This window comes from Petromyzon marinus, chromosome 49, assembly GCF_048934315.1.
Source record: "Petromyzon marinus isolate PM22_M1 ecotype Great Lakes invasive population chromosome 49, UKy_Petmar_22M1.pri1.0, whole genome shotgun sequence".
NCBI lineage: Eukaryota > Metazoa > Chordata > Hyperoartia > Petromyzontiformes > Petromyzontidae > Petromyzon > Petromyzon marinus.
The window spans coordinates 10,061,920-10,079,560 of record NC_133715.1 but is presented as its reverse complement, the minus strand read 5'-3'; the positions used below and the strand labels follow the sequence as shown (position 1 = coordinate 10,079,560).

Here is a 17,641-nt window from a genome sequence, read left to right as displayed (position 1 = left end):
ATAAAGATACCAGCCACAGCAGTGCGATTGTGGTCATGCAACCCAAACTGTGGACCATTTAGTAAACCCACTGTAGTCTGTGCTCCTTCAAGATTACACAAACTCCCTTCTTAAGCCATCTCGTGGCTAGCAGACCACACCATTTGTATCTAGCTCCTAAACATGTTGTCATACGCAAAAATAAGAATACTTTCTGGGCAATATTATTCTATGTGCAATGTAGGTCTATGGGCCACATAGAGGAGAATTAGCAAAACTACAGGAAGCCCTCTCGTCGTGGCGAGCAGACCCCCCCCCCCCTCCCGGACTTACTACGCCTGCCAATTCGCAAGTGTAGAAACCTCTGGGCGTGGATAACGTTCATAACAGCCAGCTGGTAGCATGAGCAGCTGGTGGCTGGGTAGGTAGTAGGTAGGCGGGAAGATGATGTTGTTGTTGTTGTTTCACTCGTCCAGTCGTTTCTCTTCCATTGGGGGAGGGGTGGGGGTTGCGACTCCGCCTGTGGTTGGGGACTTTATGGTCGTGAGGGTCTGCGAGCGAGAGGAGGCGAAGCAGAGTGGCGATATCTGCAGTGGGCAGCAGGGTTGGACCGCACAATGTGCGGGGCGAGATAAAAAAAAAGCCGCCGGGGCTTCCACCCGGCCTGGCGGGGTGCCGCTCGGCTGGAGGCGTTCAAGAGTCGCCAACGCAGAGGTCGTGCGTTGTGCGCGCGACGTTTCCCGGATTCGTTGTGCTTGGTTGAAGTGTGTCACAGTGCCTCCGGGGATGTGATTGTGCGTCGTTAGTCATCGTTTTTTTTGTGTGTGCGCGTGTCCCAAGCGATTTGGTGCGGTGTGGTCAACACTGTACCCGTGTGTGCGTTTCCACCACAGTTTTGTCATCCGTGTGGATATTTCAGCATAGTACAGTACAGGAGTAATACTCGTACAGAGATGCCCCAGAGTTTACGTGTGGATACTTTGTAAACAAAAGACGTTGATGTCCATATGGAGGTGCTGGTGCCTCTGGATATGCATACGTTAAGCAGATCTACACATGGACACAAGATTACAAGCAAGGTGAGTGTTCATCACTATTATTGTTGTTATTATGCATCGCTTATACAACGTTCTTGGGTTTTTCGGTAAAGTCACGGAGAAAGGTTCAAGGAAAATAACTAAAAATAACAAAACTACGACGCTTACGATCGAAACGTCGTAGTTTTTATTTATTTTGTTATTTTTTTCGAACCTATCTACGTGACTTTACCGAAAGACCCAAGAATATGAATTCCTGCAGTCACGAAAGCTTTAAGTCAACACTTATACAATGTCCACAACTTATCATAATTAACGCTTATTCAAAATTCCAGAAAGGCATGTTGTACAAATGCAGAATTACCAACTACCACTTCATAGTGGATGTACCACGGCTGGTGATAATGATGATGGGTAATCATTGCTGCCAAATGGCATCTTGGTTACTGTATTATGACTTTAAATCGGGTCAGATGTTGTGAGTTTCTTTACAGCGTCCATTGCCAATCCACGGCTGGATTGTTACTTGGAACCTGATGCTGTATAAGTATAACGCCAGCCTCGACTCTAGCGCCATGTGGCGTAACAATGCCACCACGCCTCGCATTATAGTTGCCTATATTATTATCCACGTTAAATCGCTAGGAAAAAAAATGTTTGGAGTGGGACCGTAGCCAACGAGCCAAACAAATTTGTGCTTTATAGGCAAAAAAGTTTGCACGGTGGTAACTTCACGTACACACAAGTGTCACGCGAAGCATGTTTATATAATCGTCGCGTGAATATTCATTCACTCCCGAATGCGGCTGAATAAATTCTGTTTTGTGTGTTCCTCTGCCAAGTTCTCGCGCGTACAAAGCCTAACTGTGATGCACGTTCTAGGAAGAGAAGCGTAGTAACGATGCTACCTAGCCATCACGACAAGCGTGTTCTTGCCGTGTGAGCTCTTAGCCACGGGATGCCTTTTCCAGATAACGACAACAAACACCTCGCTGGCAAGAGCCGTGACAAATACAAAAAATATTTTCCGTTTGTGGGAAAGTAGAAAAAAAACGATGGTTAATGGGCTTCGAGAAGATACATAATGATAGAGCACATATCAACACAAGTAGCGTAGTTATCATCTGCATCATCGAATTTCAGATGAGATCGGGTTACCCAGATTGACAACTTGAGTGGTTTCCAATTAAGTGGGCGAGCTTGGAGAGCTGTCACAAGCTAACAACGCCACTTAACCCGGTACAACTTGTAGGCGACACGGGAGGATACGTTCTTTGTGAGTGTCTGCGAGTATGAGCCTCAAATGAGTACCTGGTGCGGTACGTAAAAAAAAAAAATCGCCACTGGGGAGACAAAGGCGGCCGGGCGTGGTGCTGGCCACTCACCTCCTCGTGTGTGCCATTCTGGCCTGCGTAGGTGCTCGCTAACAGCACTTGCCCCAACAGTGTGTTAAGGCTATACGGGGGATCCTTGTATGAGTGTCTATGCGTGTGCATTAGTGTGTTCATTGTAAGGTTGGGCAGTGGTTAGCGCACTGCGCTACAAACCCGGCGGCCCGTTGTACTTATCAACAAGTGTGCACCAAACATTAAATTATAATTATACAAACAGCTCGGTTGGTAGAGTGAGTGGCTGTTACCCCCCCCCCCCCCCATTGGCAGAGTTGACCTGGCTCCATCATCACCATCCCTTAAGGGTTGCTACATTGAGTAACCGCACGGTGAGACACTGAGAAGGCGCCTGCAGTGAAGGATGCAGAGCGACGTCTCACGACGTGGAACCACAGGCACAAGTGGAATAAACAGTAAACACGTTGACTGTGTATACTGCACTGCGTGTATATATACCGTATAGACACACCTGTCAACACCTTATCAGTGCCCCGACCTTATTACAGACCAAGTCAGACATTATTGCTCACCCCGTGCCCCTTATAAATCTCAAAGTTCATCCTACAAAGTCCCATCACAAACAAATAGACCTGAAAACCACGGGCTATGTGTGTGTGTATATATTATCCGTGGGCTTTCGCGTGTTCGGCCTCCATGCGTATTCGGCACGAGCACACGCGCGCCTGGAGAGAGGACCCAACCATCGCGGAGATGAAGCGATGGGATCGGCTGCGGGAACGAGACGCACGATCGCGTCCCGAGATCGCGAAACGCGTCCGAGAGGCAGGGGGGTCACCAGCCGGGAGATGGAGCGGTGAAATCGGGATCATGTGCGCGGAGTTTAGTTTTTGTGGTCCTGTGCCGAGTGTGTTGGTCCTCCGGTCAGCACGGTTGGCTACGTGCGGTGAAGTTCGACGTCCATCGTGCGCACGTGTTGGGTGGGTGGATCGTTACATTGCAGAAATGTATTTAAAGATGTGTCGATCGCATGGGGGAGGCCTTTATCCAGCAGTGGATTGATCATGGTTGCTGGTGGCGATGGCGGATGGGCACCGCTGTATTTATAAACACGCTGTATACGATGAACTGTAATGTTAACTCGCTGATAATTATATAATCTGGCTGTCCGCCTGTTGGTGCGAGTTCTAAATACTGGCGAAACGTCGTACTCGGATGGTAAATGTGGATTTGATCTCCAACACACCGGTGTGCTGTACTAATAACGAATTGGCACGTTCTGTGAACGTGACAACCCTTACCAATTGGCTGTGTCGGGTGGTGGCGGGTTTAACGACACATTTATTTTGCATTGATGTCATTAAGTGTTGCACGAAGTAAGCTGTCGTATGGAAAATCATCTGCGTGGATACAATTTGTCTAACTGCAGTTTCTGTTATTTTATTATTTGCCCATTCCACATATGATCAGGTGATTGGGAATGCATCCGACCTCGTCAGATCTCCGAAGGCTAAAGCCTGGATAGCTCTTGGATGGGTGATGACCATGTACAACCGGGCATCATCGCTTTTGAGACTATATTGTGAGCAGCATTAATTAGTGCGGCAAAATGCCATTGTTGTCATGTACGGTACATTTATGCTGTCATGTCTACAGTGAGGGAAAAAAAGTATTTGATCCCCTGCTGATTTTGTACGTTTGCCCACTGACAAAGAAATGATCAGTCTATAATTATAATGGTAGGTTTATTTGAAGAGTGAGAGACAGAATAACAACAAAAAAATCCGGAAAAACGCATGTCAAAAATGTTATAAATTGATTTGCATTTTAATGAGGGAAATAAGTATTTGACCCCTCTGCAAAACATGACTTAGTACTTGGTGGCAAAACCCTTGTTGGCAATCACAGAGGTCAGATGTTTCTTGGAGTTGGCCACCAGGTTTGCACACATCTCAGGAGGGATTGTGTCCTATTCCTCTTTGCAGATCTTCTCCAAGTCATTAAGGTTTCGAGGCTGACGTTTGGCAACTCAAACCTTTAGCTCCCTCCACAGATTTTCTATGGGATTAAGGTCTAGAGACTGGCTAGGCCACTCCAGGACCTTAATGTGCTTCTTCTTGAGCCACTCCTTTGTTGCCTTGGCCGTGTGTTTTGGGTCATTGTCATGTTGGAATACCCATCCACGACCAATTTTCAATGCCCTGGCTGAGGGAAGGAGGTTCTCACCCAAGATTTGACGGTACATGGCCCCGTCCATCGTCCCTTTGATGCGGTGAAGTTTTCCTGTCCCCTTAGCAGAAAAACACCCCCAAAGCATAATGTTTCCATCTCCATGTTTGACGGTGGGGATGGTGTTCTTGGGGTCATAGGCAGCATTCCTCCTCCAAACACGGCGAGTTGAGTTGATGCCAAAGAGCTCCATTTTGGTCTCATCTGACCACAACACTTTCACCTTCTCACCAAGCTGCCTGGCAATGGTCTTGTAGCCCATTCCAGCCTTGTGTAGGTCTACAATCTTGTCCCTGACATCCTTGGAGAGCTCTTTGGTCTTGGCCATGGTGGAGAGTTTGGAATCTGATTGATTGCTTCTGTGGACAGGTGTCTTTTATATAGGTAACAAGCTGAGATTAGGAGCACTCCCTTTAAGAGTGTGCTCCTAATCTCAGCTCGTAACCTGCATAAAAGATACCTGGGAGCCATAAATCTTTCTGATTGAGAGGGAGTCAAATACGTATTTCCCTCATTAAAATGCAAATCAATTTATAACATTTTTGACATGCGTTTTTCTGGATTTTTGTTGTTATTCTGTCTCTCACTGTTCTAATAAACCTACCATTAAAATTATAGACTGATCGTTTCTTTGTCAGTGGGCAAACGTACAAAATCAGCAGGGGATCAAATACATTTTCCCCTCACTGTATGCTGCCCGGTTTCACCAACCCGCAAGTAACCAGTGGGGTGAAGTATAGTCACAACATCATGGCGTGGGGGAGGCCTTCATCCGGCAGTAGATTAACAACAAGACTGTGCATGTAGAGTACTGTTAATTCAAGTGTTCTCTTAGTATTGTGTCACGATACATTAATTTTGGCTGAAAGCAATCCGTCACCCCATGTCGGAGTTACGGGCCTGAGAATGTGATGTCACAGAACTGCTTCAAAGGCACTTTTTAATCCACAACCTTTAACACTCGCCTTCTGCCCGTCCAAGGACGGGTGTGTTTCAGTAAATCTGAAACTTGCAAGCGAAAAGCAGACCGCGACGTGATATTCATTGCATCTATTCGTGTGCGACTTGTAAGGCCGCGGTGACACAGACCTATTTCATTTGAAGTTTATAATCCCTTGTTCATCATGACGTCCTTTTTACTTTGATGTCTCAACAACAGCGTCACGGAGATCACGTGACGTGAGGGTTCTGTAGTGAGGGTTGTCAGTTGACGCCGAGGGGGGGGAGGAGGCGCCTCGCCCCCCATGTGGAGTGACGTCAGCCGCTAATTATTATTAATGGGGGGGGAGGGTGTATCCATTTGGAAGACGTCACCTGCTCATGATTATTAATGAGGGGGGTGCTACATGTGGAGTGACGTCACCTGGTCACCTGCTCATGATTATTAATGAGGGGGGGGGGTCCATGTGGAGTGACGTCACGCGCGGGACAGACATTCTTGGCTCATAGTAAATATTCATTGTCCCGTGAAGTTGAGTGCGAACAATCCCGTCAGTTGTTTTCTGTTGGTCACTTTCTACACCAGAAGCTTACCCATAATAAATTCCCAGTGATATGCCATACAGAACCACTTGCTTCACGTGTGCCTGTACGTGTATTATACTACTATGCACGTGTGCCAGTACGTGTATTATATTACTATGCACGTGTGCCTATACGTGTATTATATTACTATGCACGTGTGCCTGCACGTGTATTATACTACTATGCACGTGTGCCTGTAAGTGTATTATACTACTACGCACGTGTGCCTGTACGTGTATTATACTACTATGCACGTGTGCCTGTACGTGTATTATACTATGCACGTGTGCCTGTACGTGTATTATACTACTATACACGTGTGCCTGTACGTGTATTATACTACTATACACGTGTGCCTGTACGTGTATTATACTACTATGCACGTGTGCCTGTACGTGTATTATACTATGCACGTGTGCCTGTACGTGTATTATACTACTATACACGTGTGCCTGTACGTGTATTATACTACTATGCACGTGTGCCTGTACGTGTATTATACTACTATGTACGTGTGCCTGTGCGTGTATTATAGCAGCAAGATAAAGGTGCAGTCCTTCAACTGCTTTCTCGCGCCTCTGCTGCTGGAAGGGTCTCCATTAGAGGCAGCTCTAGAGTCCCTGTAGACTCTCTAGGGTACATTGGTCTTCTCTTCCATGCTGGCCAGACAGATATCGGAGTAACCGCACTTTACCCGACCAAACTTAACCTGCCGTTGGACTGTGGTGGTACCCATTTATTCTGCTGGGTCGACAGAGGCGAATCGAACCGGCGAACTGACGATTCCAAGTCCAGTGCACCGACCACTGCACCGCAGCAGCATCCCAAGAATAATCAGAGAGAGTCCTACAATACAGGACATGCTCCTCAAGCCTCGTCTCTGAAAATGTTTACTTGTCATAATACTACCGGTGGCTTGTACGTACGTACATTGAGCTTCTTTCGCCGTATACGTAGCCAACCGTGCTAATCGGAGGTGCGGGTGAGAAGGATGACGGACTGCGTTGGCTCCTGTGGTGTTGGTGGTGATGCGCTGCCGTGCCTGGTGTTTTCTGCGCTTGTTTGACAAGACGAGGAAGATGATGCTGCAGCGACGGAAGTCGGCACCCGCGCACGACGACAAGCGCTGCGCCGGCTTCAGGCAAGCTTCTCCACGCCGTCACGCACACAGCGACCCGGCTGGCCACCCCCCAATTTCATTTCGATAATTTGCCAATTCTCTTATTGAGCAGATCGATTGGGCGGAAAGGTTGAATAATGTATTACTTTTTTATTCAAGAAAAAAAATGCGTGGCCACTAGCTTGGCAGATGTGCAAACACTCAACACTGTCGTCACTAACCCTGCCCTAAAAGAGGAAAATATATTTAATAAAAAATGTATAATTGGTGCCGTTTTGTTTATTTAAATGTCACGTGTTATGGTTGATTACTCGGGGGCCCCTTTAAAAATGGCCGCTTCCCTTGGAAGCCACGCTCGGCGTGACGTGTGTCCGATGATGCCAGTGACGTGAACAAACCCCCACCCATCACCTCCCGTCCAGCGGCACACATGGGAACGGACGGACGTGAGAATTTTTGTTTCCAAATACTTTCGTGTTATCCGAATCAATAATCAGTAGAGTAATTGATTACGTAAAACATCTGGAGTACCCAATTCTGCTTTCCGTTGACAGCCAACTTGGGTTCAGTTCAGTGCACTTGAGTTGACTTGACTCGAGTGGCCTTTTCGTGGTGGTTACTTGAGTTCGTACTCGGGTTCGTAGGCTCGCGAAGATATACGGTATTAGAACGCGCAAAATTAGCGCAATAACATTTTTAATTGTAACCATCTTTCCGTTCGTTATCTCCACGTAACGGTGAAATAACTTAATGGCTTGTCGGCCTATCGGCCTTCCGGACTTCGGTTAAACAGCAGCATCTGTTTGAGTAAGAACATTCCGGAGTGGCCTCTTCCTGCTGGGTCTCCCGATGATAAAGCGCCCTTAAACTGCGTCATTTGTATGGGTTGGCATTGTCGAAGAGTGCTGGTAAAAACGGAAGCTTATGAGTTTAAGTCCCGGTCAAGGTCAACTCAGCCCACTACCTCATCCCTCGGGTCAGTAAATGGGTCATATGAATAGACTGGCCACTGCCATAGGCACGTGGAGTTCACACAATCATGGCCGCAAATCAAATCCGTCGGCATTCTTTCATACAAATCGCTCATGTAGATCATTTGGAACAGAATAATGAACAAGGCCAACCGACCAGCTCAACAAGCCAGATCCATACTATTAATCAAATGCAGGAATATACCAAATCAATGGAAATAAAATAAAATATTTAATAGCCACTGCAGACTTTAACATGGCATTTTACTCTGTAGCAAATGATGCAATCGTCCAAGCTCTCAAAAGCAAGGCTTAAATAAGTAAATAAAGTGTTTGGAAATTATGAAACAAAAAACATTTTGTCTTAAGCAAATTGCATATCAGAGGGGAAGTCAGGCAAGGAGATACGCTGCTGCCCCAAAGTTATTCACGGCAACATTATAAGGCGCTTTGTGAAGAATACATTTAGAGATACGAGGGCAAAAACAAACGTGGAGCATTATTAACCATCTCATTTGCTGATAACAAAACAATAGTCAATCTGGCAACCTTTTGGGAAAACATTTCTGGGGATTTATCGAAGAACTCGGTTATGAACACCCAGTGCATTAATACCTCGGGGCTGGGTCTTGAAGCCATTCCCGGATCAAACTGGCGAAGTAAAGGGGCGGATGAGAACAAAACACTCGGTTTTTTTTTATTTCACCATGGAAGGGCCACTGAGCTATAGAGCTCTTTTTCAGGAGCGACCCATTCACAGATTATAGCTCAACAAAGTGGCTTATCACGTGGAAATGTATAGCTGCCAAATACTCTTAAACGCCTGTTTCTAAATGTGGAGGGAAAACCCGGAGGACTCGGATATAAATCCACCCGATGGGGGGGGGGGGGGGAGAGCGACGCAAACTCCAAATACACAGCTGGCGTCTGGGTTGGGATGGAACCCATGACCTCCCGTATACCAGGCGAGGTAGTTAACTTCCCACCACCGTGGCGACATGTTAACAGGTTGGGCAGTTTCTTAAAAAAAACACTGGAATGGTAGCCATGAATGTGCATGGCTGAAGGAGAGTTACTTTTAAACTGGCTTCTTAATTTACCAACAATGAACGTTACCTTCTTCCTCAAAGAACAGCCTCGACCAGGTTTTGGGTAAGAGGGAGGGATAGGGTTGCAATTAATCATGTTATTGTCAGAGCAGCAGCAGCGCAGGTTCAAATATGAGGCCATTTCAGCTTAATTAGGATTGTGGCAGCGGTTAAGTTGAAACACGTAGAGAAATAATTAGAATTGTTTCGCTTGATTGGCGGATTGGATGAACAAAAAACTCTTATTGCAGCCTAATTATCCGCTTGCCTAGAATTAATAAAGTACCACAGCCAGAGCCATTAGTCAAGTTAATGCTATATTTAAACCACGACAAGCATTTTCATCACTAGTATCGAGACGGCTAAATCGCCCTGTGCATTTTTACACAGGGTTATTAAAGGGTGATTTAAAGGCAGGCGAGTGGCCTATAATTCTCCAAATGTGTCTTTTGTTGCACAGTTTGCACGTTGATGTGTGGTGCGCGCTCGTTTTCCCTTTTTTTTTAGTTTTTATAAATCCTGTGGCTCTTGGGGGCGGTTAGAAGGCGGTTTTACAGAGAGGCGTTGTACCCTGCCGATAACCAGCCGCGCACAAGGAAGTCACGTTCCTGCAGGCCCCGACAGAAAAGCAATCGTGGAACGTTTGTCCGACGCTTCCACATCTGCGCGTGCCCGCCGTCGCTTTGAGACGTTCTGGGAGCCGTTTGCCGACATGTGTCGCTCCTCGCGTTGACCGCTGTTTTTGCCTCACTGGATTTCTTCTCGATCGATCGAACGAGAGTTGCCTCCGTTACTATGAGGTACGTCTTAAAGATTGTGGGGGGGGGGGGGGTTGTCCCTCGCTCATTATCGTGCTTTTTTCTTTTTAAGGCACAGGGCTGTTTGTTAAATGGATTTGATCAAAACATGATGTTAAAGGCAAAGGTGCAGCCCTGCAATTGCTCGTCACTGCTGGCGGAATGGTCTCCACTACAGTGTGAGTTGAGGGCCCCTCAGCAGGGTTTTCTGGCCTAATCCACACTACCCAGATGTGGGAGTTACCCACACTATCCCATCTAACTTGTCCTGCCAAAGCACAATGGGCTGAAGTGGCCAACACAAATGAGTGGTGTGCCGTTTTCATTAATCCCGAGGAAGCCTTGCTATTTAGCACTGCAGTCAGCCAATACAAATCTTGCATATTGGAAACACAGGTGTCCGTGTCAGGGGGGCTTTCTTGCATTACCCACATACACAGAGTTTTTGCTAACCTGGCGCCTTTCCCAACCAAACCTTGTTACTCAACGCGATCAGAAAAAAATAAAATGATGCAATATTCTAAAGGAAATATTGACACTTGTTTAAACAAATGTCAACATTTTTTGAATGCCAAATTAAATTAACATTGCCACAAAGCAGATATATGTATTAATGTCATAGTTTTAAAATAAAGCGAAACTCTGCAGTTGCGCAGTCGTTTAAAAATATTGTTGTGCAATACTTTAATATACCTTGTCTGAATGTATACATGTATATATAATGTGTTAGTTTGCCAGTGGATTTGCACAATAGATTGTGGGAAATGAGAATGAAATCCCACGCTTTTCCGTCTGTTGCTGAGTAAAATAAGATGTTGATGTTTTGACTGATTCCTTGCTGAGAAAAAAAAAGAGATCTTCCTTTCTGCTTTGTGACAAAACCCTGTTTTCATTTAACTTCACCTCTTACTTATTCCATACGCGTTATATGTATACATGAAATATGCATGCAATTCTCATTTCTTTAGCATAATACTTCTGGGCTTAAATTATCACTGAATATTTTGCGGGTTCCAGTAGACTAGAAGAGGCTGCATAGTACGAGCAGCCTCAGCCGCCTCTGAGTAGTATACTGGATGTGGTGTGCAGGATGCTGAACGTTTCTTTCTCTCTCAGGCAACAAACCCAGGCAGACCCAGCTGAAATTAAACCCCGATCACACTTGCAAAGCATTTTGCGTAAATCTGTACATTTGAAACGGCTGCAGTAAAATGAAAGAAACTACATTCGTTTGCGACGCACCCTGAACGCTACAAACGTCTCAGGATTTAGAATTACACCCGAAGCGTGGCAGGGAATGGGAGCGGGAGAGCAAGGTAGCAATGAGCGGAGTCCAAGGGCACCGTTGACGTAGGTAGGTTCTGTGGAGAGACTTGAAAGCAGAGAGAGAGAGGAGTTAACTGAGGAGGGTACTGCTGTGATGAGAAGTTAACTACCTCGCTTGGTATACAGGAGGTCATGGGTTCGATCCCAACCCAGACGTCTGTGCATTTGGAGTTTGCGTGTCTCTGTCCCCCCGGTCGCTTGGATTTTTCTCCGGGTCCTCTGGTTTTTTCCTCCACATTTAGAACCAACATCACGCGTTTAGAGTATTCGGCTGCTACACAATTCCATGTAATAATACACTTAATTCAACTATCATTTGTGGTCAGACCGCTTCTACAAAGTAGTTGTACAGCTCCGTGGGCCTTACGTGGTGAATAAAAAGGTAATTCCAGAGGGTGAGAGGCCACAATGGCTAGGAGAGAGTGGCCACGGTCATCATGATCAGCTAATCTTCTGATTAATTCACCTGCAGCGACGGCGTCCTGTCGCCGAGCTCGCCGCTCCAGCTGGGCCCATGGAGGCTTGGGGAGGCCGAGACCACGGCCTCGCCTAGCAGCCCTCTTCCCAACAGCGTGAAGCCGCGCTGGACGGACCTCCTGGCGCCGGTGCAGCCAGGGGTGGACGGAGTGCAGCTCGTCAGTCACGTGACGCTGCACGTGGGCCTGCAGTCCCAGGAGCGGTGCCTCATCCTCCTCCCCAGCACCTTGATCGTCGCAAAATACAAGTAAGCCAATTTGGTCATTTCGGATTATGGTGAATATGTTTGTTGTTGTAGCCTCTAGAAGCATCCAGCAGCATCCCACCTCGTGTGATGTTACACCGAGGCAGCCCCACAACCGCTTGCTTATTCCTACTCGCGCGACGTAGTTCTCTTCATTCTGTCGCGTTATATCTAATTCGCATCCGTGTTATAAAAAAATGTGTTCTCCATTACATTAATCGTATTGTGTTAAATTTGCATAATGAAAACGTGGCGTTATAGGGGAACTGAGTGTGTGTGCGCATGTTGAACTTCTTTCGCACCGTACGTAGCCAACCATGCTATTCCGAGGTGCGAGGGAAGGACAACAAACTAATTACAAAAAATCACTTTTAAGGAAACGAGTTGTCAATGCTACATTATTTAAAAGTGCACAGCTTCCTTGGCTTCCTTTATATCGGAAGAAAGAGCGTTCCAGACGGCCGCAGAAGTGCACATCAAAGCGCCGCGCGACGCGGTGCCCGCCGACTTTGAATTGCTCGCTCGCTGCGGTGGACCTCCTCCCCCAACGCGTTCCAATCCTTGGCTGCTGCTCCTCCATTGTTAGTCTTGACCAATAATCCGTCCCTCATAGCTATGACGTGTCCCACCTAAGCTCGCTTACATTTGAACGATAACGTGTTCGTTCCTATGCTGTCTCTCAATGTAATTTGAAGCTTACAATCTCGCCATTGAACTTGGCTTCTGAGCACTGGCCTTTTCAAGTGGGACAGTAAAGTGGCAAGATCAGTTAATTAGCAAATATTACATTATTCTCAATAATTAATGCTCTGATGATGTCCATCAGGAAGTCAGTGAAGCCCTTTGCGAAATGCTGATCATGCGGTAGAGAAGATTAGGCTGCACGAAAAAACGGGCTGTGTCAGGAGCGCACGTCACTGCATTGACCTTTTGTAACGATGATGATGATTAAATAAAATTGGGGCATTAATTATTGGTTCATGTTAAGATCAGTGTTGCAGGCTAAGATGTTCAGGAATTGTGCTCAGCACTGTACCACCGGGTAGACAAAAAAAATGATAGTGTGACCGTGAAATCTCTGCCAACTCTGCCAATTTAAATCCTTTTATTACGGCGTACCAATTTTTCAAAGCTAAAATTGGAACAAAAAGTACATTTTTTAAAATATATACTGCGTATATAAAGCACTCTGATTATCTTTGAAAATCAGTGTGCACGAAAAGGGTTTAAAAATCGGCAGCCTGCTGCTTCAATTGTTTTGGTTCGCAAGCAAAAGGTTAAAGCCGCAGCCATGCAACTGCTTGCTCGGTCCACTGCCGGCAGAAGGGCATCCACCAGGGGGAGCTCTTGAGAGCCCCTGCCAGAACCGTGCTAATCGCACCTCCGATTAGCACGGTTGGCTCCATACGGTGCGAAAGAAGTTTTACATACATACATACATACTGATGGAGGGTATTTTTCCCTAGTCATCCACACTGGTCCAATATCTTTCACCCCACCACACGACTCACTCTGGTGATCGACTCACTCCGGTGTACACATTTATACTGTTCGGTGGACAGAGGCGGGGGAGTTAAACCAAAAACAACTCGTGCTGGGGGATCCAACCGGCCAACCTCTGGATTGCGATTCCATTGCGGGAGAACCATTATACCTCCACAGCTGTCGTAACTCGCTGGTCCACCCATACTGGACGTCTGTGAAAAAAAGAGCGTCTTAGCTCATCGGATTCCTCCGGCCTAAATAATAATCTCTGATTCTGAGGTCACAGTAATGGCGCAAACAAGGCTTTCCAAAAACAAACAACAACAACAACGACGACAACAACGACATGACCAACTGGGGGGAACGTTCTCTGCAGGTCGGGCGGCGTGAAGCCCAAGACGGCCGTGCGTCTCTGCGAGATGTGGACGGCCTCCTGCCTGGGCGACGTGTGCGAGGCCCCGGTGCCACTGCTCTCCTCCTTCGTCGTGGGGTGGCCCACGACCAACCACGTCGTCACCTTCAGGTTTGGCGACGCTCGCGGAGAAACCCGCCGCATCCCCTGGGGATCTCGACCGGGACGCTCGCTGAGCTGCCAGCTCCCTCACATCGTCCTGGTGGTGTTTTTTTTTTTGCCGTTTTTTTTTATTTCTGGTTTTTACGGCCTTTTCTTTTGGCTTCAAAGAAATATAATGTGAACGCCCATTGTGTACTACTACTGATGCGTTCACATACACAACAACAAAAACACCCTCAAATACCCATGCCCTGCGTCAGCCCCATCACGCACGAGGGCACCCTCTGTGGCCCAACGCGTCAAAAAGAATGGAACGCCCTCCCCCACCGTCCCCCCCCCCCCACCATCCCCCCCACCACCTCCCCACCATCCCCCCCGCACCATCCCCCCCACCTTCTTCCCACCTCCCATCAACTGAGCGTGGCGAAATTCCAGCCAAATTATAGCAGAAACCAGGGCCCCTTCCCTCCCCGTCCTTCCATCTCCCCGCCCACATTTACATAGCCACGCCCACTCAATCACGAGCACCGCACACACAGTGAGCGGCGGCCTCACTCTCTCTGATGTTGGCTACTCCAACAGCCCCCCCCCGCCTACCTACGCCTCTGCCATCCCCGCCCCCTACTCGGGCAGTGCCTCCCTTGGCCCGGAGCACGAGTCGAGCACTAGGCCAGAATTATCAAACCGGGGCAAATTTCCGCTCGTGAAACTGGGACTGCCTTCTCCAACCTTGGACGTTTTGGTCAGTTCACGCACTGACCGAAGCCGGGACTACCTTGCGACGCTTTAGCTCACACCGCGTCTAGTTGACGGATGACTGTGGGTTTCTTAGCGGCTACAGTGGGTTGTCCTATTGACTTACCCCTGTCCATAGGAATGTGGAGTTTTCACTGCCCGGCTCGGGGTTGTAAACAGGAGATGAGATACCCTGCCTGCGTTCACTTGATTAGGATATCACTTCGTCTTTTCACTTTCGAATACAGTGAGTGAAAAAAGTATTTGATCCCCTGCTGATTTTGTACGTTTGCCCACTGATAAAGAAATGATCAGTCTATAATTTTAATGGTAGGTTTATTTGAACAGTGAGAGACAGAATAACAACAACAAATCCAGAAAAACGCATGCCAAAAATGTTATAAATTGATTTGCATTTTAATGGGGAAATAAATATTTGACCCCCTCTTAATCAGAAAGATTTCTGGCTCCCAGGTGTCTTTTATACAGGTAACGAGTTGAGATTAGGAGCACACTCTTAAAGGGAGTGCTCCTAATCTCAGCTTGTTACCTGTATAAAAGGCACCTGTCCATAGAAGCAATCAATCAATCAGATTCCAAACTCTCCACCATGGCCAAGACCAAAGAGCTCTCCAAGGATGTCAGGAACAAGATTGTAGACCTACACAAGGCTGGAATGGGCTACAAGACCATTGCCAAGCAGCTTGGTGAGAAGGTGACAACAGTTGGTGCGATTATTCGCAAATGGAAGAAACACAAAAGAACTGTCAATCTCCCTCGGCCTGGGGCTCCATGCAAGATCTCACCTCGTGGAGTTGCAATGATCATGAGAACGGTGAGGAATCAGCCCAGAACTACACGGGAGGATCTTGTCAATGATCTCAAGGCAGCTGGGACCATATTCACCAAGAAAACAATTGGTAACACACTACGCCGTAAAGGACTGAAATCCTGCAGCGCCCGCAAGGTCCCCCTGCTCAAGAAAGCACATATACATGCCCGTCTGAAGTTTGCCAATGAACATCTGAATGATTCAGAAGACAACTGGGTGAAAGTGTTGTGGTCAGATGAGACCAAAATGGAACTCTTTGGCATCAACTCAACTCGCCGTGTTTGGAGGAGGAGGAATGCTGCCTATGACCCCAAGAACACCATCCCCACCGTCAAACATGGAGGTGGAAACATGCTTTGGGGGTGTTTTTCTGCTCAGGGACCAGGACAACTTCACCGCATCAAAGGGACTATGGACGGGGCCATGTACCGTCAAATCTTGGGTGAGAACCTCCTTCCCTCAGCCAGGGCATTGAAAATGGGTCGTGGATGGGTATTCCAGCATGACAATGACCCAAAACACACGGCCAAGGCAACAAAAGAGTGGCTCAAGAAGAAGCACATTAAGGTCCCGGAGTGGCCTAGCCAGTCTCCAGACCTTAATCCCATAGAAAATCTGTGGAGGGAGCTGAAGGTTGGAGTTGCCAAAACGTCAGCCTCGAAACCTTAATGAATTGGAGAAGATCTGCAAAGAGGAGTGGGTCAAAATCCCTCCTGGGATGTGTGCAAATCTGGTGGCCAACTACAAGAAACGTCTGACCTCTGTGATTGCCAACAAGGGTTTTGCCGCCAAGTATGAAGTCATGTTTTGCAGAGGGGTCAAATACTTATTTCCCTCATTAAAATGCAAATCCATTTATAACATTTTTGACATGCGTTTTTCTGGATTTTCTTTGTTGTTATTCTGTCTCTCACTGTTCAAATAAACCTACCATTAAAATTAGAGACTGATCATTTCTTTGTCAGTGGGCAAACGTACAAAATCAGCAGGGGATCAAATACTTTTTTCCCTCACTGTACATAGTTCCAGTTTTCAGCGTTTGATTGTGAATAGCTACGGAGAAGTTTGGTTAACCGCAATCACCACTCGCAGTGAGGTGACGCACTGAGAGAGCCAAATTACGGAGAACCGCGTGTGAATAACCACGTCTGTAGTAATAAAAAAACACACAAAGTGGTGGGAAAAAAAAAAACTGTCAGCGGCCGTCAACTTTTGCCGGACACTTCGTGGCTCTTTGTTCACCAAGTTTACCGAGCGCAGGCCCCATAAGCCAAGCGACCAGCAACATCAAACAGCACTCTCGAAGGTGATTTATTGAATAACGGATTATAATTTGCTTACGTTTAAGCCGGGTTTTTTAAAAATAATTTGAGGAAAAAGAAGCGATGGCATGGGAATTTCGGAGTGGATCGGCGTGCGGGAAGCAGGAGAGTTGTTGCGGCCGACAGTGGGCGTGGTGGTTCGAGTAGTCAGTCTGGTAGGCCGCGCTCTCAACTTGGCTGGAGGAATCGATGAGCGAAGTTCATGGGAACAGGAACCATGATCGTAGCGATAGAAGAGTGATGAGGAGGCGAGTGGGTGACCGCAGGGAATTGGAGTGAACGGTCTCGTTTCTGTATATGCATCGCATGTGACCAAATCATCACTTCCGATTAGCACGGTTGGCTATGTACTCTGTGAAAGAAGTTCAACATACATACATACATACTCCAGGACGCGTTCTATCTTGGTAACACGTTAAATGAGATTGGAGTGGAACAACGCGGACGTCCAGACAAACACATCATTCAAGACCCAAACATCTCACCTCCTGGCTTTGACATTGTTCCTCAGAGTCACCGGTGGTGGAACCATCAAGGGCATCAGAACACCAACAGCCCGCTGCATGTCTCCTTCACAAATAGCAAATTAAAGATACAAGCCACAGTAATTTA

At 47.1% G+C, this 17,641-nt stretch overlaps 1 protein-coding gene across 2 annotated transcripts in view; it reads left to right on the top strand.

Moving 5' to 3' along the window:
• Positions 1–324: 324 nt before the first annotated feature.
• Positions 325–17,641, top strand: part of LOC116952963 (uncharacterized) — a 55,596-nt gene continuing 38,279 nt past the window's right edge. Inside the window, exons 1-4 of one of the 2 annotated variants that reach the window (XM_032972725.2) lie at positions 325–1,058; positions 7,189–10,097; positions 11,893–12,144; positions 14,003–14,149. In XM_032972725.2, coding sequence (XP_032828616.2) covers positions 10,093–10,097; positions 11,893–12,144; positions 14,003–14,149 — 404 coding nt within the window. In that variant the 5' untranslated portion in view covers positions 325–1,058; positions 7,189–10,092. The remainder of the gene's footprint in view (positions 1,059–7,188; positions 10,098–11,892; positions 12,145–14,002; positions 14,150–17,641) is intronic. The other variant, XM_076074705.1, reaches the window with a different exon arrangement.